Source organism: Ranitomeya imitator, chromosome 5, assembly GCF_032444005.1.
Source record: "Ranitomeya imitator isolate aRanImi1 chromosome 5, aRanImi1.pri, whole genome shotgun sequence".
In the NCBI taxonomy this organism is placed as follows: Eukaryota; Metazoa; Chordata; class Amphibia; order Anura; family Dendrobatidae; genus Ranitomeya; species Ranitomeya imitator.
Window position 1 is genome coordinate 344,741,080 of NC_091286.1, and position 24,261 is coordinate 344,765,340.

The 24,261-nt window shown below is 43.2% G+C and overlaps 1 protein-coding gene across 4 annotated transcripts in view; it reads right to left on the reverse strand.

Moving 5' to 3' along the window:
• DOP1A (DOP1 leucine zipper like protein A) overlaps positions 1-24,261 on the reverse strand; it is a 129,945-nt gene that overhangs the window by 15,549 nt on the left and 90,135 nt on the right. For all 4 annotated transcript variants that reach the window (XM_069726441.1, XM_069726442.1, XM_069726440.1 and 1 more), the window contains 10 exons: positions 17,223-17,826; positions 15,934-16,211; positions 15,642-15,794; positions 15,462-15,562; positions 11,522-11,778; positions 8,912-10,868; positions 8,724-8,835; positions 910-1,092; positions 600-725; positions 147-281 (listed from right to left, as the gene is read on the reverse strand). In XM_069726441.1, the coding sequence (XP_069582542.1) occupies positions 147-281; positions 600-725; positions 910-1,092; positions 8,724-8,835; positions 8,912-10,868; positions 11,522-11,778; positions 15,462-15,562; positions 15,642-15,794; positions 15,934-16,211; positions 17,223-17,826 (3,906 nt within the window). The remainder of the gene's footprint in view (positions 1-146; positions 282-599; positions 726-909; positions 1,093-8,723; positions 8,836-8,911; positions 10,869-11,521; positions 11,779-15,461; positions 15,563-15,641; positions 15,795-15,933; positions 16,212-17,222; positions 17,827-24,261) is intronic.

The window sequence follows — 24,261 nt, forward strand, 5'->3', positions numbered from 1 at the left end:
TCAGTCTCAAAGCTCTTGCCCATGACTGTAGGTATGTTCTCTAGGTGTCACAATACCTTTATCCATGTAGTGTATATTCTCGAAAAACCCATGTAATAATAAAAACCATACTAGCGGTACTAGTATCCACATCATGAAAAATTCACCTTGTCCTTTGCTATGGCGGGGGGCTGCTTTAACACTTCCTTCACTGTCTGAATCACAGTCTCTGTCCTCATCACACTGATTGACCGAACCAACTCTACAAGGAGAAGTTGCTCTTCACTCGCTAATGGAATCACCTAGGCACAAAGCGAATAATACAAGAACATAAATGTACATTCTGGGAACGTAAGCAATACCAAACACAGAGGATTAAAGAAACAAATGCCATTAAAAAGGTGGAGTTTCTCCACTGCCAATATTCAGACTACAATTCTCAGGAAAGTTACGGATGGATGCGGCATCTCAACTTTTTCTAGGCAGTAATTTAAAAAAAAAAAAAACAATGCCTGGAGCTAAAAGCAGCATGACTTCATAATTTATAATATAAAAGATATTGTAATACATTTTACCATGTAGTCAGATTCTCTAGAAATGCTGGAAAATGATTACTTTACCTTGGTACGCGCAGAGTTCTTGCTGTGTCTTCTTTCATTCCACACAAAGGCAATGGCTGCCATAAAATGAACGCCATGATTCATGGAAATGGGCCCTAGCAGCTCCAAAATCTGCTGTCTTAAATTCTGCAAATGCAAACATCATTATTACAATTCTAGAGAGCGTTATGATAAAAGCCAACACTAAATCTTTGAGCCACGATGTGTCTGACATAGGGAAATTAGACCGTGAGCCTCTGACGAAAGGACATTTAATATAAAATCTAAAAGGTCAGTAGGACCAAGTAGTCATTTATCCGTCCTCTATTACCTTTGTCGAGCCAAGGTTGATGGTAGTGAGCGAGGCGGCCGCTGCGGCAGAGTTCTTCTCCGAGGAGTCAGCTTGGTGCAGAATACTCCAGAGCAGGGTGACGGATGACATGATTAAATGGAGTATGGAAAGGATCCCACTGCGAGCTTCAAGCAAATGTTTCTGATCTACGTTCACCATGAGCTGCACATTGAAAAGTAGAAAGTCAACAATAGTCATGAGCAAAAAATGCTAATATGTCAAGAATATTTGCTATACTGTACTTCAGATCCACTACAGACACCAGGTTTTTGCTATGTAATCTGAGAGCACCATAATGTAGTAGAAGAGACCCTAATTACAGGGATGTGTCACTTGATGGGCTGTGTTTTGCTGTTTCAATACAATTAGTGTGTTATCAGCAAGAGATTATCACTACAGGACAAAGGACCCCGCCTCCTAATCCAACTACACCCCCAGCACTGATCAGCAGCTTATTACACAATGGACATAGAAAACAGTCAATCGGTGATGTAGCCGGGGTTTACAACATTCTGAGCTCTGCTAAATCTGCAACAGAGAAAATTGTAATTCCATCATAATACTACACTCAGGAAACTAAGTGATACATCACTGGATTCAGGGTTTCTGTCTCTACCCCATGTGGTCAGAATAGAATGAAAAACCTGCTGACAAATTCATTTTAAAAGGGAGTTCGTCACCAGAGAAAAGTTAGAAAAAAAGTCTATTAGATGCCCGTTACATGATCGTTAAGCTGCATAACATAGTTGTGACTCCTTTCAACATAGTGCTGTTCATCTGATCACTGGGTGTTTGTCAGCCAGTCAGGCCTAGAGATTTTAAGGCAGTCTGTATACATTTTTTGTAAATTAAAGTCAGATGAACCTGCCCACAATTTAATGTTAATGGAGGCCTCCCGGTTCTCTCCTAGCAGGTGATCTTGGGGAAAGATGGTGGAAGGCAGTTGAATTAGATTTCCAGTCCTTTTGTTCTTGCACCTGAAAAGCAGCTGTCCGATGAATGAGTGTTCAGCCGTCAATTATCAATGGTGTATGGGATGCTATAGAGCCAGGGTGAGCAATTCATTTTCCAAATGGGCCACATGAGATACTGGGACTGTTGTGGAGGTGCAAACCAACCGACCAACCTTACGTTAGCTGGTTATTGTTTTATATTAATTTTAATCACTTAATACTGAGCAAAATTAAGGTTGGTGATTAGTTATTACTGCTAATCCATGTTACGTCAGCGCAAATCATTGTGCTCCTGTGGTTCCGAACATGTATTCTGATGAACAGCTCACAATACAATATGATACTCCACAGTATGATGTATGCACATGTTATCACTCAGCCCATCAAACAGTATGATGTCCCCACACCGCCCTCTACACAGCAGGATGTCCCTACAAAGTCTCACTACACAGTATTATGCCCCCACAGCCCCCTAACACAGTATGATGTCCCCACACCGCCCCCCTTCACAGCAGAATGTCCTTACAAAGTCTCAATACACAGTATTACGCCCCCACAGCCCCCTGACACAGTATGATGTCCCCACACTGCCCCCCTACACAGCAGGATGTCCCTACAAAGTCTCACTACACAGTATTATGCCTCCACAGCCCCCTGACACAGTATGATGTCCCCACATCACCCCCTACACAGCAGAATGTCCTTACAAAGTCTCACTACACAGTATTACGCCCCCACAGCCCCCTGACAGTATTATGTCCCCACACAGCCCCCATGCAGAAAGATGTCCCTACAGAGCTTCTTTACACAGTATTATGTCAACCTCTACTCCTCCCTCCCACAGAATGTACAGAGACCCTGCTGGCGCGATGTAGTGATATCATCACACCTCCTTGTTGTGTATTCTGTGGCAGAGCTCCCTCCTGTGGTCACAAGTGGTACTTCGGCTGATTCTCTCTGTGAGCCTCTGTTGGTGGAGGGAAGTGGTACTGCGGCTTCTGAGTTTCCTCCCTCAGGTGATCTGGTGAGGTCGTTAGGTGCTTCTCTACTTAACTCCACCTAATGCTTTGATCCTGGCTTCCTGTCAATGTTCCAGTGTGAGACTTGCTTTTCCCTGGATCATTCCTGTGGCCTGCTGCTCTGCATAGCTAAGTTATTCTTTGCTATTTGTTTGCTATTTTTTCTCTCCAGCTTGTCTAATTTGTTGCTGGAAGCTCTGGGACGCAAAGGGTGTACCTCCGTGCTGTTAGTTCGGTACGGAGGGTCTTTTTGCCCCCTTTGCGTGGTTTTCTTTAGGGTTTTGTGTAGACCGCAAAGTTACCTTTTCTATCCTCGCTCTGTTAAGAAAGTCGGGCCTCACTTTGCTGAATCTATTTCATCTCTACGTTTGTCTTTTCATCTTAACTCACAGTCATTATATGTGGGGGGCTGCCTTTTCCTTTGGGGTATTTCTCTGAGGCAAGGTAGGCTTATTTTCTATCTTCAGGCTAGTTAGTTTCTCAGGCTGTGCCGAGTTGCATAGGCAGAGTTAGGCGCAATCCACGGCTGCCTCTAGTGTTGTTTGGAGAGGATTAGGGATTGCGGACTGCAGAGTTCCCACGTCTCAGAGCTCGTTCTATGATTTTGGGTTATTGTCAGATCACTGTATGTGCTCTGACCGCTATGTCCATTGTGGTACTGAATTGCCTCTCATAACAGTACAGGAAGCCCAAAGTACTTTTTTGTTTTTTGGAGATAGAACTAAGTTTCTGAGTTTCAAAAATAATTGTAAATTATTTCTGGCCTTGAAACCTCGCTCCTCTGGTGATCCAGTTCAACAGGTTTTGATTGTTATTTCTTTTTTGCGCGGCGACCCTCAGGACTGGGCATTTTCTCTTGCGTCAGGAGATCCTGCATTGAGTAATATCGATGCGTTTTTCCTGGTGCTCGGATTGCTGTACGATGAACCTAATTCAGTGGATCAGGCAGAGAAAAATTTGCTGGCTCTTTGTCAGGGTCAGGATGAGATAGAGGTATATTGTCAGAAATTTAGAAAGTGGTCCGTGCTCACTCAATGGAATGAATCTGCACTGGCAGCTATGTTCAGAAAGGGTCTCTCTGAAGCCCTTAAGGATGTCATGGTGGGATTTCCTATGCCTGCTGGTTTGAATGAGTCTATGTCTTTGGCCATTCAGATTGGTCGACGCTTGCGTGAGCGTAAATCTGTGCACCATTTGGCGGTATTACCTGAGCTTAAACCTGAGCCTATGCAGTGCGATAGGACTTTGACCAGAGTTGAACGGCAAGAACACAGACGTCTGAATGGGCTGTGTTTCTACTGTGGTGATTCCACTCATGCTATCTCTGATTGTCCTAAGCGCACTAAGCGGTTCGCTAGGTCTGCCACCATTGGTACGGTACAGTCAAAATTTCTTCTGTCCGTTACCTTGATCTGCTCTTTGTCATCGTATTCTGTCATGGCATTTGTGGATTCAGGCGCTGCCCTGAGTTTGATGGACTTGGAGTATGCTAAGCGTTGTGGGTTTCTCTTAGAGCCCTTGCAGTGTCCTATTCCATTGAGAGGAATTGATGCCACGCCTTTGGCCAAGAATAAGCCTCAATACTGGACCCAGCTGACCATGTGCATGGCTCCTGCACATCAGGAGGATATTCGCTTTCTGGTGTTGCATAATCTGCATGATGTGGCCGTGTTGGGGTTGCCATGGCTACAAGCCCATAATCCAGTATTAGATTGGAAATCCATGTCGGTGTCCAGCTGGGGTTGTCAGGGGGTACATGGTGATGTTCCATTTCTGTCAATTTCGTCATCCACCCTTTCTGAGGTTCCAGAGTTCTTGTCTGATTACCGGGATGTATTTGATGAGCCCAAGTCCGATGCCCTACCTCCGCATAGGGATTGTGATTGTGCTATCAATTTGATTCCTGGTAGTAAATTCCCAAAAGGTCGACTGTTTAATTTATCCGTGCCTGAGCACGCCGCTATGCGCAGTTATGTGAAGGAATCCCTGGAGAAGGGGCATATTCGCCCGTCATCGTCACCATTAGGAGCAGGGTTCTTTTTTGTAGCCAAGAAGGATGGTTCGCTGAGACCTTGTATAGATTACCGCCTTCTAAATAAGATCACGGTTAAATTTCAGTACCCCTTGCCATTGTTATCGGATTTGTTTGCTCGGATTAAGGGGGCTAGTTGGTTCACCAAGATAGATCTTCGTGGTGCGTATAATCTGGTGCGAATCAGGCGAGGAGATGAATGGAAAACTGCATTTAATATGCCCGAGGGTCATTTTGAGTATCTAGTGATGCCATTCGGACTTGCCAATGCTCCATCAGTGTTTCAGTCCTTTATGCATGACATCTTCCGAGAGTACCTGGATAAATTCCTGATTGTGTACTTGGATGACATTTTGATCTTCTCGGATGATTGGGAGTCTCATGTGAAGCAGGTCAGAACAGTTTTTCAGGTCCTGCGTGCTAATTCTTTGTTTGTGAAGGGATCAAAGTGTCTCTTTGGTGTGCAGAAGGTTTCATTTTTGGGGTTCATCTTTTCCCCTTCTACTATCGAGATGGATCCTGTTAAGGTCCAAGCCATCCATGATTGGACTCAGCCGACATCTCTGAAAAGTCTGCAAAAGTTCCTGGGCTTTGCTAATTTTTATCGTCGCTTCATCTGCAATTTTTCTAGTATTGCCAAACCATTGACCGATTTGACCAAGAAGGGTGCTGATTTGGTCAATTGGTCTTCTGCTGCTGTGGAAGCTTTTCAAGAGTTGAAGCGTCGTTTTTCTTCTGCCCGTGTTGTGTCAACCAGATGTTTCTCTTCCGTTCCGGGTCGAGGTTGATGCTTCTGAGATTGGAGCAGGGGCTGTTTTGTCGCAGAGAGGTTCTGATTGCTCAGTGATGAAACCATGCGCTTTTTTTTCCAGGAAGTTTTCGCCTGCTGAGCGAAATTATGATGTGGGCAACCGAGAGTTGCTGGCCATGAAGTGGGCATTCGAGGAGTGGCGTCATTGGCTTGAAGGAGCTAAGCATCGCGTGGTGGTATTGACTGATCATAAGAACTTGACTTATCTTGAGTCTGCTGAGCGGTTGAATCCTAGACAGGCTCGTTGGTCGCTGTTTTTTGCCCATTTTGACTTTGTGATTTCGTACCTTCTGGGCTCTAAAAATGTGAAGGTGGATGCTCTGTCTAGGAGTTTTGTGCCCGACTCTCCGGGTTTGTCTGAGCCGGCGGGTATCCTCAAGGAAGGAGTAATTGTGTCTGCCATCTCCCCTGATTTGCGGCGGGTGCTGCAAAAATTTCAGGCTAATAAACCTGATCGTTGTCCAGCGGAGAGACTGTTTGTCCCTGATAGGTGGACCAATAAAGTTATCTCTGAGGTTCATTGTTCGGTGTTGGCTGGTCATCCTGGAATCTTTGGTACCAGAGAGTTAGTGGCTAGATCCTTTTGGTGGCCGTCTCTGTCGCGGGATGTGCGTGCTTTTGTGCAGTCCTGTGGGATTTGTGCTCGGGCTAAGCCCTGCTGTTCTCGTGCCAGTGGGTTGCTTTTGCCCTTGCCTGTCCCGAAGAGGCCTTGGACACATATCTCTATGGATTTTATTTCTGATCTTCCCGTTTCTCAAAAGATGTCAGTCATTTGGGTGGTCTGTGATTGCTTTTCTAAGATGGTCCATCTGGTACCCTTGTCTAAATTGCCTTCCTCCTCTGATTTGGTGCCATTGTTCTTCCAGCATGTGGTTCGTTTACATGGCATTCCAGAGAATATCGTTTCTGACAGAGGTTCCCAGTTTGTTTCAAGGTTTTGGCGAGCCTTTTGTGGTAGGATGGGCATTGACTTGTCTTTTTCCTCGGCTTTCCATCCTCAGACTAATGGCCAGACCGAACGAACCAATCAGACCTTGGAAACATATCTGAGATGCTTTGTTTCTGCCGATCAGGATGACTGGGTGTCCTTTTTGCCTTTGGCTGAGTTCGCCCTTAATAATCGGGCCAGCTCGGCTACCTTGGTTTCGCCATTTTTCTGCAATTCTGGGTTCCATCCTCGTTTCTCTTCAGGACAGGTTGAGTCTTCGGACTGTCCTGGTGTGGATACTGTGGTGGACAGTTTGCAGCAGATTTGGACTCATGTAGTGGACAATTTGACCTTGTCCCAAGAGAAGGCTCAACGTTTCGCTAATCGCAGACGCCGTGTGGGTCCCCGACTTCGTGTTGGGGATCTGGTTTGGTTATCTTCTCGTCATATTCCTATGAAGGTTTCCTCTCCTAAGTTTAAACCTCGTTTCATTGGTCCGTATAGGATTTCTGAGGTTCTTAATCCTGTGTCTTTTCGTCTGACCCTTCCAGATTCTTTTTCCATACATAACGTATTCCATAGGTCATTGTTGCGGAGATACGTGGCACCTATGGTTCCATCTGTTGATCCTCCTGCCCCGGTTTTGGTGGAGGGGGAATTGGAGTATATTGTGGAGAAGATTTTGGATTCTCGTGTTTCTAGACGGAAACTCCAGTATCTGGTTAAATGGAAGGGTTATGCTCAGGAAGATAATTCCTGGGTTTTTGCCTCTGATGTCCATGCTCCCGATCTTGTTCGTGCCTTTCATGTGGCTCGTCCTGGTCGGCCTGGGGGCTCTGGTGAGGGTTCGGTGACCCCTCCTCAAGGGGGGGTACTGTTGTGAATTCTGTGGCAGAGCTCCCTCCTGTGGTCACAAGTGGTACTTCGGCTGATTCTCTCTGTGAGCTTCTGTTGGTGGAGGGAAGTGGTACTGCGGCTTCTGAGTTTCCTCCCTCAGGTGATCTGGTGAGGTCGTTAGGTGCTTCTCTACTTAACTCCACCTAATGCTTTGATCCTGGCTTCCTGTCAATGTTCCAGTGTTGGACTTGCTTTTCCCTGGATCATTCCTGTGGCCTGCTGCTCTGCATAGCTAAGTTTTCCTTTGCTATTTGTTTGCTATTTTTTCTGTCCAGCTTGTCTAATTTGTTGCTGGAAGCTCTGGGACGCAAAGGGTGTACCTCCGTACCGTTAGTTCGGTACGGAGGGTCTTTTTGCCCCCTTTGCGTGGTTTTCTTTAGGGTTTTGTGTAGACCGCAAAGTTACCTTTTCTATCCTCGCTCTGTTAAGAAAGTCGGGCCTCACTTTGCTGAATCTATTTCATCTCTACGTTTGTCTTTTCATCTTAACTCAGTCATTATATGTGGGGGGCTGCCTTTTCCTTTGGGGTATTTCTCTGAGGCAAGGTAGGCTTATTTTCTATCTTCAGGCTAGTTAGTTTCTCAGGCTGTGCCGAGTTGCATAGGCAGAGTTAGGCGCAATCCACGGCTGCCTCTAGTGTTGTTTGGAGAGGATTAGGGATTGCGGTCTGCAGAGCTCCCACGTCTCAGAGCTCGTTCTATGATTTTGGGTTATTGTCAGATCACTGTATGTGCTCTGACCGCTATGTCCATTGTGGTACTGAATTGCCTCTCATAACACCTCCTGAGCTCTCAGACGCAATTATGGAACGCGAAGCTGATAACTCTCTGTGCCATCGTTGTATTGACTGGTATCTGCATCCCAAGGATGCAAGATCAGTGAAAGAGAAATGTCAGGTGGAGGGCAGCCGCGTGTTGCGAAACGCCACCGCATAAAGCCCTTAGGCTGTACTGGATTGTGGACAGCACCAGAACAGCCAAAGGGCTGAATGTCTACTTTTGACAGAGAATCTAATAGATGCTCTATAACTTTGCCAGATTTCCTATAGACTCCACCCACTTGCAATCTCTTTTTTTTTATATATTGGTACTGTATACCAAATGAATGCTAAATGTACAGAATATACTAAGCAATTCTTGACATGCCAATTTACCTGGTGATACTGAGCAGAGGGATCGAGCAGGCAGTAGTGAATAATTGTTGTAATGCCTTCTAATAGAGTCAGTATTATATCGGGTGGAATGAATGATGCCATCCATAGAGGCCTAGGGAGAACACAAAGTTAAACTCTTGAAGCTTTCTGTTTTATGAAAGTTAAGTTGGCCTCTTTTGCACACTTACCTGTTGTCGGACAATCCCGTCTCATACTTGTGTTGCTGTATTAAGTTATCAAGGTTCCTACAAAGCTGTAATGTGACTGACACCACTACTCTCTGTAACACCTTTCCTGTGTAGGGCAAAGTGGATGTGATGAGTCCAATCCATTGAGGGTGCATTTTACATGCATAGTGCTGGTGCAACGCCCTGATCACAGCACAGAGGAACATTCCCTGGCATGTGATTGGCTGCGAGTGCATATATTGTAAGGAGGTCATTGGCTGCTGAGGGTTTATGTGTTCCAGATCAGTTATAACAAAATCAAAGCCTGCCTCGTTGTCTTCAGGAACCGTCAACACCCGATGTTCTAAGATGATAAGACCTTGAAGGACCTTTAATAATTGAGACTGTAGTGTACTGCCATTGTCAAACTCATCTTCAGAAAAATTTATGAGACTGTCCTCAGAAAAACCTTCTTCAATGGCCATTATGTTCTTCTCTGCCATGCGCTCGCTGTGCCACTTCTGAGCGCTGAAAATAGAAGATAGGAGGCAGTGGAGGATCACTTTCTGCACCTTGCATTTAGATAAAATATCGGAGATAAAACTGGCAAAGCCCTTGGCGGAGCTCTCAATGACCTTTGCCAACTCAGTAAACAGTAGGGTCAAGATTTCGACGCTCATCATCTGCATATTCCGGTTGCCCATGAGATCTTGTTGTGAAACTTTCACATGTGTAGGGTAATGGCTTCTCATGAAATACAAACATAACGAAATTAGAATCTCTATATACATGGAGCTTCGAAAGTTGTGATTGGAGTCGAGGGGAATGTTGCTATAAAAGTCTTTCCCCATCACAGAAATCCGATGCCTTGCTAAAAGGTTCTGCAGCAAGGATAGCTGAGGAGTGTACGCATTGTTCACGCTGGTGGTGGATATAGCATTCACAAACACCGTTGGGCAGGTTTTTAATATGGCTTTTATAGCAGATAACGCATATAATGTCCTTGAGGAGTCATATAACTGGAGGTACAAGAGAACATGCTGGTAAAGAGGGTGGATGTTGAAATGAGGGGATTTACGAATGCCAGGAGATCCCACATCACTTTCAATTTCAGAAATTTCACCTTCTCCACAACTGTACCAGTTCTCCAAATCTAGTCCATCACTGAAAAAAACATTTGTCTGTTTCAACTTCTCATTTTGTGCTTTTTTCTTATCCTCGTCTTTCCTTCTGGCCATTTTGACTTTTGGTTTTGTCCCTGTTGCTTTATTGCACCCTTCCTTACCATTTTGATCCCTCTCTGACACTTTCCCTTTAAAATTAAACTGGATGCTACTGTGACTCCGTTTTCTGTGATGTCCCCCCATCATGTTGGAATTAAACTCCACAGGTAACTGCTGAGCCATAATTGAAGGAGAGGATAAGTTTCTGGTTATAGCATTTGCCAAGCTTTCAATGCCACCTTCTGCAGACACGGACAGAAAGTTAGATGGGTCTCTAGCTGAGAAGTGATTTTCGTTCTCTTGAGGAGCTTCTTCCTCTTGCCTGGGAGATTCCGATACTACAGCGATGCATGGACTTAGCCCGTCAATTGTCTCTACCTGATCTACATCTGAGAAATTTGTTTCAGGTTCTTCACCAACACTTCTAAGAACATTGCAAATCAAGTCAGTGATAACTTGTTGAACGGTCTCCTCCACAGAGTCCTCTCTAGAGCTATCCTGAGCACTCAAACTCTCAGCATCCACCTCGTCCCCCACTGAAGACTGCGAACACCCAGAATCCGAGCTCTGCAGGATTTCTATCTGCTGGTCTGGAAGCTCAAAGTCCGATATTCCCATTGGGATGGTCTCACTGCTTGTACTCAGGAGGGAAAGCCGGTCACTCAGAGGGTTCACCGTCAGGCTAAAGTTCTCCATCTCATCCATTAGAACCTGCTTAGACGTTATCCCAGAACATAGACGTGAGCTTGGAAAAGCTGGAAGAGAATATACTTTGGCTTAGTATTACAATATGAGCACACATAGTAATAATTATCATTATTGGGACTTGTATTCCTGCGGATTTCCTATAATTTTTTATTATTGTTTTTTTTTTTTTAAATCTGCTATATGGTTCCAAGTATATAGACTTTTTAATTTAGTGTAAGTTTTTACAGTCTGTACTGAGAGGGTGTGGCAAGTGAGTAAATATGCAGAGTAGCATAAAGTCACACCCCAGAGACCACAGAGAGCCACGCCCTCTCGGTACCAACCATAAAAGCTACCACCAAATATAACGATTGAGATCTAGATTAAAGTTTGGCGGATTAAAAAAAAAAAAAAAAGTAAATTATATAAAAAAATAAAAATAAATATAATAATAATAATAATAATATATTTTATATATATATATATATATATATATATATATATACACACACACACATATATACATTCAAACATGCACACACATACTAAGGAGAGCAGTGGATTTACAATACGAGCAAAAACTGGCCACATCTGACTGTGTAAAGAGGACACTTTTCATGTAGCAAACTGTCAAAATATCAACAGGGAATATTATTGTAGATAGCAGTAGATAAGCAAATCTCAGATTTAACACACATTATGCCTAGCACGGTATATTCACCATCATTATTGCTAGATGCCTTGTCAAAGACTTTCCGGTTATCGTCCAAGTGTTGAGTAGATTTACTCCAGTGTCTCTCGGCCTGGACTCGTTGCACCGATACACGTTGAGTTTTAGGGTGAAGGAGCAGAAGAAGAAGAGGTTCAAGGACTCTAGCGATATCATGTCTCTGCAGTACCTGATGCAACCAGGCTTGGCCCACAGAAGATGTGCAGCCATCCAGGCTATTCAGACTGTCCAGCATAATGAACAAGGACCTGGAGATGAGAAGCAGTAATCAGTAATGCACCACAAGCACGTCTGGAGAGGGACAGGATGGTGGAGATAAATGGTCAGGATTGGTAAGAATACAGTGGTATAGCAATGTACAAATCCTCAGCAAATTACTGCATTCCCGACCACTGTCTTTTGACTTCAATGTCTTTTGGCATTGCTGCATTATTGCTCCTGCAACAGACCAGGAGCAAATTCGGTCTCGGTAAGGGGCCCTGAAGAGAAGGCGGCAGTGCATCACTGCCATAGTCTGCACAGGGCTCAATGAGCACTACACAGTGAATAGAAGCATTGATAATGCCGGCGTTCCTGTTGGTCCCAGCAATAACATGATCAGTGGGTGTCTGCAAATCAGTTGTCTTAGCAAACCCACATACGCTCTGCCAGTGACTTGTGGTACAGCAGGGGGAGGTTTTTCCTATAATTGAGGCTAGGTTCACATTATTACAGTGCTCTATGCGGGTACAATGTCAGGGACTGAAAAAGATGCGTACTTCTAGGGCAGAGGCCAGACAGCATCCATTCAATGAACGGCTCCGTAAGGTCTCTGTCAGAATATGGATTGTCGGGGATTTCAACAGAAACCGTGACATATTGCTTATCAGAGAACACCAAGTGTGAACCCATCCTTACAGTGAAAAATGAGCAATAATAACAAAATCAAATGTAATGTCATCCAGAGGGAATTCTTCATCTCTTTGCGGATATATTATACAACAATACATGTCAATATAACATAAGAAAATAAAGTGTAATAAAAGACACTCCCCACCCAAAGAAAAAAACTACATTAATTTAGCATAAAACAAATGTTACTACATACAATTCACAAGCGACCTCTACATTGCAAATCCATAAGACCATAATAGACTGAGGAATTAACCCCTAGACAGGCGGCAGGTACTGGCTATATTACATAGTCGGCGTCTGACTAACATATCGAGCTGGAAAGGAGAGCCGTTAACCATTTAAATGCTGCCGCCAATCTCTGACAGCAGCATTTAAATGGAATACGCGCCACTGCTCGTAATTACCAGTTTCCATTGGTGCCTTGTGACTCAACCGCAGGGAGCTAATGGGTTACAATGTCAGCTGGGGGCCTGCTGAAGTCCCCCCATCTCTGTCATCTTGGTGCTCCTCTGAAGCTCAGCTATATGCCGAGCTCTAAAGGAAACAGAGCTTTACACTATATACTGCAATACTATGTAGTAGAAGAGATCAGACAATTGTAGATCCAAATCCTCGGAGTTAAAAAAAAATAATAAAGTAAATAAAGGTTTAAAAAAAAAAATCATTGTCGGAAGAAAAAAATCAGAAATGCATTTTTTGGTCACCACTCCTCCTTAAAAAATGCAATAAACACAGATGAAATAGTTGAATTTCAGCAGAATTGGTGATTTGGTCAGGAATAATGGTGTCCTCAATGCTGAGAAACACTGGCAGCATACTGATACTTCTACACTCATACCACACCATCAGGGAGGAGCCTGATTGACTCCAGATTAATTCTGCAGCAGGACAATCAGCCCAAAACATAAAGCAAATCTTATTAAAGAAGCACTCCCATCAATGTTATTATTAATTAATATATTGCAGTCATCACATTATACTGCACTGTGCACTTTCAATTGCTCATTTTGCCTTTCTACCCAGCTAACTCTTCTCTTTGCTCTATGTAGAAACAGGAAGTCTCTGGTCCTTGCATTTATCATTCCTCTCTTCAACTCCTGACCCAGCTGCTCCCTCCTCACCTCTGCCAGGGACTTTTGCAGTGACTTATGAGTCATACAGGGAAAATTGACCTCCTGTTTTTACATAGAGCTTAGAAAGATTCAGCTAGTCAGTTATTAATCATGTCATGTCATACACCTTGTGGAAAAGAGAAGAATTAGCTGGGTTGAAGGGTAAATGAGCAATTGTAAGAACACTGCACTATATAATTTGATGATTGCAATATATTGCTAAAAACTGTAGATTTATGGTTTTGTTCACCTTAAGGCAACCTGTGAAGCTCTAGTAAACTTCTTGCCCAAGAGAGTTAAGGCAGTGCTTGAAAATAATGGTAACCACACAAAATATTGATACTTTGGGCACAATTTGGCCATTTTTACTTAGGGATGTACTCACTTTTGCTGACAGTAGTTTAGACATTAATGGCTACATGTTGAGTTATTCTGAGAGCCCACCAAATTTACACAGATATACAAGCAGTTCACTGACTACATCAAAGTGTCAAATCTTCAGTGTTGTCCAATGAAAAGATATAATAACATATTTACAAAAATGTGAGGGGTGGACTCACTTTTGTCAGATACTGTATGTGTACACATTCATACATACACATATTGAAATTGTAACACCAAGAGGGAAATGTCGTGGAATTAAGAAAGTTCTAGGAGTGATAGACATACTAACAATATGCAAAATGTGGAAAAATGGAAATACATTTCACTAACATCTCCATTTACTCAGTATTGAGTATATGACTCATATTCAAAAATATATGCACTTACACCTTGGCATGCAATCACTGAGGTTATTAATGGTTGTCTAAGGATTTTCTGATCGGGCATTGTTGTGTTGAAGAACAGTTCATAGGACACTTTGGAGAAAAGTCTGACCACTATTATTAATGTAACGCTCAGCTGTTAGTGTACAGAGAATGAAGATGAGAAAGGGTCTGGCTACCAAATATATTACGCCAGCCAACGCCACAATCTCGGGCGTAAGTATGATGTTACATTCACTTGTCAAGACCTCTTCGTGGCGTTGCCCACATGGTCTCATGAGACTAAAAGAATTACACTTGGCGATTCATTCTGTACTGCAAGTGAAATTAGACATCACATAATAAGCCTATGGCGTCAAACTGTGCCTACACAAACCACCTGAAGGCTACAAGTTAGACGTCCAGGTACAGTTGTTTTGTTGACCTGATACCACCATTCTTAAAAGGTAATCATCGTGCAGAGCAAGAGGGCAACAAAGGCGGGAGTAGGGTCTATGCTCTTCAGCGATAAGTCCCGCTTTTGTCATAGATGCAATGATAGAGGTAGATTGATCTGGAGACCACATGAGCAATGCTATAACGCGGCCTTCACAAGGGAGCATGATCATTTCCCAGTAGCAGTTATTCAAAACAACAAAGGAGACTGAAAGTTGAATGTGTTATTGTGATTAGACTGCATGGCCTAAATGTGCTGCCATGGCCTAAAATGTCTCCGGCTTGCCTCCAATGAAAAACTCCTGGAACATCATTGACCGGCAATTACAAAAGGTAGCTGCCAGCAGCAGATATTGATGATTTAAGCACCCAATTGCATTCAGCGTGGCAAAACATACCTCAGACAACTATTGTACGACTGCAATCTTTCTGCACAGGGGTCCTGGGTTCAAATCCCACTAAGGATGACATCTGCAAGAAGTTTGTATGTTCTCCCCTTGTTTGCGTGGGTTTCCTCCCACACTCCAAAGATATACTGATAGGGAATTTAGATTGTGCCCTCAATGGGGACAGTGATGATGAAACATACTGAAGCATACAGTCTGACTAATTTTGTGAGTTGACAATGTAATGTATACTGATTTGATGGCCCCCTACCTGATGTTTAATTCCCCTTTTTAACTTTTGTTCTTTATAATACTGCATTATTCAATAATCACAAACCTGTCAAAAGTACGGCCATAGGATGAGGACTTGTTAATGTGAAGGTCTCTGGTCAGGTGCCACAGGACTGCAAATCTACCATGAGCCTCCATTCTAATTTTCTGTGAAGAAAAAAAAAATGGTTTATTGAAATGCTCAAAAATGTTAAAGCGTTCACTGTGTGCATCGTCACACATGTACCTTGTCCTTGTGCGTCAGCTGCTGGCTGATCACATCTTCACATATACTGGAAGACGGAACCAGGTTGTGGAGCTGATAGAAAAGTTCGACACTTCTTTGATGGTGTTGTGGGGTCTGGTCACCCATCTGTTGCCACAGGGTTACAGCCACATTCTGAAAACAGAATAGAACAGGGCAGTAACAGATACAAGGAAAAAAAAAAACAGTGTAGGAGACTGCAAACACCAAACTACATTTATGGTAAGAATGTTTATATATAAATATCCAACAATTCAGAAATGGTTGCACCTACCTTAAAGAAATCAGTCCTCTCAGCCATATACCGCAAATTGCCCTCAGTGAGGGGAGGCCGGATAACAACAGACACTCTGCCTTGGTTTGGGCTCAAGGGCTGAGAAGTTTCCAGGCCATTGGCATTTTCTCCTGTTACAACTGCAACCGACTGCGTCAAGCCGACCAGGTCCATAACAAGAGATATGGCAACGCTCTGTACACTGAAGTCAACTGCAGCGCCGCAGGCGTTCCTGAGGGTCTGAAGCCACATTGGTGGTTGTACCTTCTCACAATCCACTAAAGACAGAAAGAACGTATATTAATACTGCATAGGCCATTACACCCAACCCTACAAGATGCAGACCACTAGAGGCTTGTTTCTTCTGCTTCGTATTTATTTAATCCCTTCACTTATACTGGGTGGACCATAATCTACCCTACAACTGAACTGCTACTATTGAAGACATTCCAACAATGAAGACCTTCTTAACCCTGAAAGCTCCCTCTCACTTCCATATAGAATACAACACGTAGACAAGAACAAACCCTTAAAGAGGTTGTCCGGGACTTTAACATTGATGGCCGATCCTCAGGGTAGGCCATCAATGTCTGCTCGGTGGGGGTGCCGCACCCGTTAATCAGCTTTTCCCGGTGAAGGCGGTGGTCAGAACTGCTCAGTTGTGTTGCTGCACAACACAGCTCCGTCGACTGAAAAGTGGCAGCCGGGTACTTCACATCCATCTGTTATTGATTTCAATAGGGTGCGGGTGTCTCTTAAAAGGGACATTTCATCAGCTGTAGCATTTTAAACTGGCCACATAATGGAATAGTGGCTGCACACCTGAGTAAAGGGTTATTTTTTAATTTATCATCTTTGTTGTGAAGAGATTTGCCTGTAAAATTTAGATTGTAATTTCCCCTTCAACTCAGAGGATACTAGCAGTAACCGGTTTCTGGGGGCGTGCACTTTTTCTCGTTAAGGTCATTGACCAATTATAAGCAGGAGGAGTCCCAGAGGGTGAAAAAATGATCATACCCCAAAAAATGTAAGACTTGGTGCTTTCTGCGAGAGATAGCAAATAACACACAGGCCTGCTTTCCTGAGTGTGGTTACAAGCGGGGGAGGGAAGTAGAGCAGAGCTGTGTCATATGTAGCACTCTATGCACAATTTGTCTGGGTGCTTTTAATTATACAATTCCTGTTCCATTTTCACAGAAGTGCCTAATTGTGTGGTGCATAGACTTTGCATTGAATTTTACATATATGACAGGTAGAAATTATATAGATCTAAGACTGCCAACACTTACCCCCTTCTCCTTTATCTGAATGAACGTCTACGGTGTGGCTGCCTTCTGCAATATACACGGGAAAGCTGGAACACTCAAGGAATAGCTGGCAGGCAGCGATGAAGGCTGGACGGTATTCTTTTGGAGAAGTCGGTTTGCTCATTTTCTTTTCTTCGGTGTTTTCTGTGCCCTCCCATTTAGCGCTATCTGCTTGACCTCCTGATTGCTGTTCTAATGTGAGCGTTTTAGGGGTCAAATTCTTCGGAAGAACGTACAGAGTAATAAGTCTTGTGAGGAACTGCTGGAAATACTCCAAGCAGCACTGCATCGCTGTTTTTTGTGCTGCCTTTATACTGCAGGTAGCGGTTCCCTTTGGGCTTTTACAAGGGTGGACAACCGTCTCTTCAGACCCTACAGTGGAGGCAGTTTCAGTTTCTGATGAAGTGCTTCCCAATGGCAGACCAGCTGCACTTTGCCCGTCATTCAGAGCTCTGTCAATATCATCCACTTTGTCTTCCTGGTATTGTACAAATTCTGTAAATCCACTTTCTGAAGATTGGCTGCTTGGCGGGTTTTCCCCATCATCAAACACATCACATGGAATTTCAGCAGAACCCGGAGACAACTAGGAAATAAATAAATGATTGTGTGAAATACTTAGATATAAAAACATGCATTAAAAAAGGAATCCATTGGTAAGATCAACCCTACAAAGCCATTTATATGGGCATGTAAGTCATAGAAAGTTGAATAAAATGATACCATGATATCTGTGATCCGATGTCTTAAGGTACCGTCACACTTAGCGACGCTGCAGCGATACCGACAACGATCCTGATCGCTGCAGCGTCGCTGTTTGGTCGCTGGAGAGCTGTCACACAGACCGCTCTCCAGCGACCAACGATGCCGGTAACCAGGGTAAACATCGGGTAACTAAGCGCAGGGCCGCGCTTAGTAACCCGATGTTTACCCTGGTTACCATCCTAAAAGTAAAAAAACAAACGCTACATACTTACCTACAGCCGTCTGTCCTCCAGCGCTGTGCTCTGCTCTCCTCCTGTACTGTCTGTGTGAGCACAGCGGCCGGAAAGCAGAGCGGTGACGTCACCGCTCTGCTTTCCGGCTGACCGACGCTCACAGCCAGAGCAGGAGGAGAGCAGAGCACAGCACTGGAGGACAGACGGCTGTAGGTAAGTATGTAGTGTTTGTTATTTTTTACTTTTAGGATGGTAACCAGGGTAAATATCGGGTTACTAAGCGCGGGCCTGCGCTTAGTTACCCGATGTTTACCCTGGTTACCAGTGAAGACATCGCTGAATCGGTGTCACACACGCCGATTCAGCGATGTCTACGGGGAGTCCAGCGACGAAATAAAGTTCTGGACTTTCTTCCCCGACCAGCGACAGCACTGCAGGGGCCTGATCGCTGCTACCTGTCACACTGGACGATATCGCTAGCGAGGACGCTGCAACGTCACGGATCGCTAGCGATATCGTCTAGTGTGACGGTACCTTTATTCCAGGGAAATCCATGTTTTTCCTGATATGTAAATCAGCTATTCAGGACTATGGGCCAGACCGAGATCGCCCTGAGAATCTGCCTCGAGAGCTTATTTTACATTTATCAGTCATTCCATGTCACACATTGGTGACGGCCCCTATTATTTATTATGCTTTGCTTAATAGTATCATTGTATTTCGTAGAACTTTACAAACATTATCATCATGGTCCCCTTTGAGGCTTACAATCTAAATTCCTTATCAGTATAGCATTGGCGTGTGGGAGGAAACAATAGGAAACCGGAAGAAAAACACGTAAACAAGGGGATAACATACAAATTCCTTGCAGATGTTTTCCCTGGTGGGATTTGAACCCAGGACCCCAGCACTGAATGCTAACGACTGGGCCACCAAGCTGCCCACTTTTATTTAATATAAGTTCTGAAGACAAATTCTCCAGGAGATCTATGTCTGCGCCAAAGATCTTAAAAACGTATCTACATTGTGACAAATTTCAAAAACCTGACCTGCACATCCAAACATAGACTGAGTGTGAACAGGTGCTGAACCCAGAGTCGCCAACTCGTATATAGTTAAGTAAAAAAGGCAGCACACTGCAGCGCCAAAACATGCAAACTTGAAAACACGAAATTTGAACTGCATTACTGCACTAGAAATATGAAAAATGAGAGCTTTTAGCGCATAAAAATGGCCATATTTATGTGTACCTCGTAGCCACGAGGCTACGAGGTACACATAAATATGGCCATTTTTATGCGCTAAAAGCTCTCATTTTTCATATTTCTAGTGCAGTAATGCAGTTCAAATTTCGTGTTTTCAAGTTTGCATGTTTTGGCGCTGCAGTGTGCTGCCCTTTTTACTTAACTATATACGAGTTGGCGACTCTGGGTTCAGCACCTGTTCACACTCAGTCTATGTTTGGATGTGCAGGTCAGGTTTTTGAAATGTATTCTTTAGCCTTCTGATCGTGCACTCCCCGCCTCCTAGCCACAGGTGTTTTAATTATAGTAGGTCCAATACCCCTCCACAGAAAGAGAGAATTTGAGTCCAAGAAGAGGTTTCACATGTACCCATTCAGATGGAGACGTTTATTCTCGGTGAGGTAGGTCAAGCGTAGGATCTCGTATAAGAGAGATGCCGTAAAGTGGCTACGAGGTACACATAAATATGGCCATTTTTATGCGCTAAAAGCTCTCATTTTTCATATTTCTAGTGCAGTAATGCAGTTCAAATTTCGTGTTTTCAAGTTTGCATGTTTTGGCGCTGCAGTGTGCTGCCCTTTTTACTTAACTACATTGTGACAAAGTCACTGGCAAAGTGCTAGTGGGGAGATAGGTTTCACTGAGGCTATTCGCTTCAGTGATTTGAAACCCAGAAGTTTCCTCCATCACACTGTGCGTCGAGAGGGGTGAAACGGCCATTTTAAAGGCTGGGTTTTTGTAGACAACCATAGAGCGGGTGGAAGGTTGCCCACCTTATCTCCACCCCAAGGTGGCGTCTGGGGGTTAAATAGTCGGCCTCCAGAGGCATTCAGTGTTCAGTAGGGCTGGAGAGACAAACTCCAGTGTTTTGTGCCCTGAGAAGGAAAAGCTGAACCAGTGAGTGGATACTATCCAGAGCGGCTGGATGTCAGCAGATGCAGAGACTGTATACCATTTTGTTTTGCTTTTCCTGTTTCGCCTGAAGGCCTGTGTTTATTTTCACTTCACATTAGTTTATGCCACATGTCTAATAAACCAACGGAAGATTTAAAGAGACAGTGTACCTGTGTCTATCTCAGTGTGCAGCCGAGTGAGCTGATCTACCACAACATATTAAGAAAAACGTGGATATCTCTGGAATAAGACATCAGATCCTAGATATCAGGGTACCATTTTATGCAGCTTCTTTTAACTTACATGCACACATAGAAGGCTTGGAGGGGTTGATTGTGCTCACAGATTTAACAGGGTTGTCCAGGCTTGCAGGCTTTTGTTCCAAGCCTGGACAACCCCTATTACGTGGAACTCCCAGAAGAGTATTTATGTGAAAAACATCCTGTTCAGATTTCTTCATCACATTGACACTGCATAGCATCCACCTCAATATCTAAGGTGGCAGGTGACATTTTTTTTATTTTATAGTCCCTTGGCCCGCCTCTTGCCTATCTTGCCACCAGGCCCTCTAATTGGCTATTTTTGAGCTGCCTTCTCCTTACAGAAGTGTCTAGGTTTTCTTTATTACGACACTGCCGTTGACCAGGTCCATGCGGTCACTTGGGATGTGGCAGAGGGTAAGGTAATGCAAGGGCCAAAGAGAAGGGACTGTAGGAGTTTTGTAACCCACTCTTGGCCCTCAGAAACTAACAAAACGGCAAATCTGATTTTTTCAGGAAATATGTTACAAATTAGACTGATTACAAATCTATTTGCTCAGCTATAAACAAAGCATAGGGAGATTTTGTCACGAGAACCCATTGGTAGTGCAATCAAACATTCCAAAATTGTGACATCAAGGACCGATGTCTGCAGTAATGTAGAAAAAGTATCTGTTTTATTATTTTTTTATGCAAGTATAGCAACCTTTGGCAAATCACTACAGGTTTCCATCTTTTAGATGATTTATCACCTGCTCAAAAGGGACCAGTTTTTGCTTTTATTTTTATACCAACTGAAGTATGTAGTTTTTTTTAATTTTTATCCACAAAATGTTCCTAGATATGCTTTTCTTGCTTTTTTAAATCAGAGCTAGCAGTGTTTAATAAGCACACTATTAGGATTCAAGCCCTGCTTGTCGTTCCCGGGGTTCTCACCTTAAAATTGAGAGAAGTAGCCAAGATTCAAAATGGCCCGTGACCTCAACCAAACAAATTGCCAAATGGCTGTCACCTGTGGAACGCTAGAACTGACAAGAAAAGCAGACTCCTAACGGTACATAAATTACAAACCGCAAACATTCAGCAAGCTGCGGGGCTGGCAACATTTCCTCATAGGTGTACAACCCCTTTAAAGAAGATGTATAAGGCTGAATTCACATGTCCATGCATGGAAGGACCTCGAGTCTCCTAATTAGAGGCTGTTAGTTCAGGTTAGGAGACCAGGGGTCAGTTTGGACATGGCAGCCTATACATCATCCATGAAGTACGGACATGTGAATCCAGCCTAAAACTGAAAATAGAAAAAAAGAGCAGCAAAAGATGTATTAAAATGAAAAAAATAAATAAGAAAAAATGACCTGTTAACACCCCCGCCGCTAAGGCACCCACACTCCTGGTTTCCATATTAGCAGAGATTACGTGCATTAATGGTCAGTGACAGGCCAAAGTGGTCATCAAGTACAGACCATGGCTGCTGACGGCAGGGATTTCATTTTTGCACAACCCCTTTAATGTATAACACAATATGTTTGGTGTACACTACCATATTACCTACCAACCTTTACGGAAATGTTACATAGCTATGCGCAAATTTTAAGATACCATTTTGCTTTTTTTTTTTTTTTTAAGAAAATCTTTAGAGAAAAGACAATAAATTATCAAAAAGGCAAACACTGGCATGTATCCGTTTCCTGTTATTTAGATTAAAATGTAATCTTTGGTTATTTTTAGGAAGATGTTGACCTTTTAATGAATATTGATTGAATTATGCATCATCATTGTTGCTCAGCTCCAACTTACTTAGACTAATATGCTATGCACCTGCACTTTAGACACACGCTCCTTTGTGATTGACTATTTAGTTGCAGTGACTAGGATATTACGGTATTGATGCATTTGCACTTTATATCACAACCTGTTTCACCCAATAGGGATATAATTTTTGATGACTTGGGAGAGGACTTGATGTGAACGCAATCCCTAATATCCATAGGCAGTACTTTTCACATTTTTTCAGGAGCATCAGGGAGTTTGCTTACCTCATCTGTTTCTGCTTGGATATTTATATGCATATGCTTCGGCTGACCTCCTGTGTAGAATTGCTCTTGGTTTAGAGGCACTGTTTTAGCTTTGTGTGTATATTTTATATATGTCTAAATAAAGGATTTTTTTTTTTTTTTTTAAAGAGACACTTTTTGATTCAGTTTAGTTTAATGACTATTTGATCAGTATGCTTATACATTTAGTGGAGTGTTGCCCACCCTTTGTGTAGGAGAATGGGCTTGGGTTATATGCTTCCGAATTTTTTTTTACTTGTGTTGCTATTTTTTGAGACCCGTAATGTTTGCAATATTCGAGATCTGGGAAAATGTGAGGGCTTATGCTTTGCGCCCTGATCTGATGTTTTAACTGATACCATTTGGGGTAGGTACAATGTTTTAATTGCCCCTTATCATGGGACAAAGGGAGAAGAAAGGGCTACATAGTGATGTGCACACTCAATGACATTAACACTCGAAATGTATTAACACGAGAAAAGGACGGGGGTACACAGACAGTTAAAATCGATGCAAAGAACCCCAAAGCCCTATAGCCATAGGATAATAAATTACAATAGTATAGCGAGTACTCCTGAATGGTACGGTTTCAACTACTAGGTGCGCCACCTCAATATATTACCTATGTTACCCAGTGCGCCATGGTCACATATATCTACTTAATTGCCCCTTATGCATTTTATTGCAACGTTGCGATGACCAAAGATTGTAATCCTGGTGTTTCAATTTATTTTCATCATTACATTGTTTAGTGATCAGATTAGTCTATGATATGTTTTGATAGATTGGACTTTTATGAACACGGCTATACCAAATATGTGTCCTTTTTTAAAAATACGGATTTTTGTGTACTCACCGTAAAATCCTTTTCTCCGAGCCATTCATTGGCGGACACAGACCGTGGGTGTATGTGATTGCCACTAGGAGGCTGACAGTAAGTGATACAAAGAAAATTAGCTCTTCCTCTGCAGTATACACCCTCCTGCTGGCTCTCAGCTAACCAGTTCCGTGCAAAAGCAGTAGGTGATCAATAACAACATGAGAGTATAGCATTTCAAATTTTATATATATATATATATATATATATATATATATATATATATATATATATATATATATATATATACACACACACACACACACGTACACACACATATATATATATATATATATATATATATGACAGTATAGCATGTCAGATTATAAAACAAGCACAAAGGGTGGGAGCTGTGTCCCCCCAATGATTGGCTCGGAGAAAAGGATTTTACGGAGAGTACACAAAAATCCCTATTTCTCCTTCGCCTCATTGGGGGACACAGACCGTGGGAGGTCCCAAAGCAGTCCCTGGGTGGGGACAATAGCAGATCAGGCCCTGTGTAACCGCTACTTACAAGTGCGCCACCGAGCCTGCAGAGTGTGCCTGCCCAGACTCACGTCTGCGGAAGTCTGGGAATTATAGTGCTTCAAGGATGCATGCGGACTGGATGAACTCGCAAAACTGACAGACGTGCCTTGCTGACGCCTGGTGTCTAGAACCCAAGAAAACCTTGATCGATCGAGTGGAGTGAAAATAGGCTGACGTCTAACACAGGACTTCTGGATGTGTGAAGAAATCACTAGGCTAATAT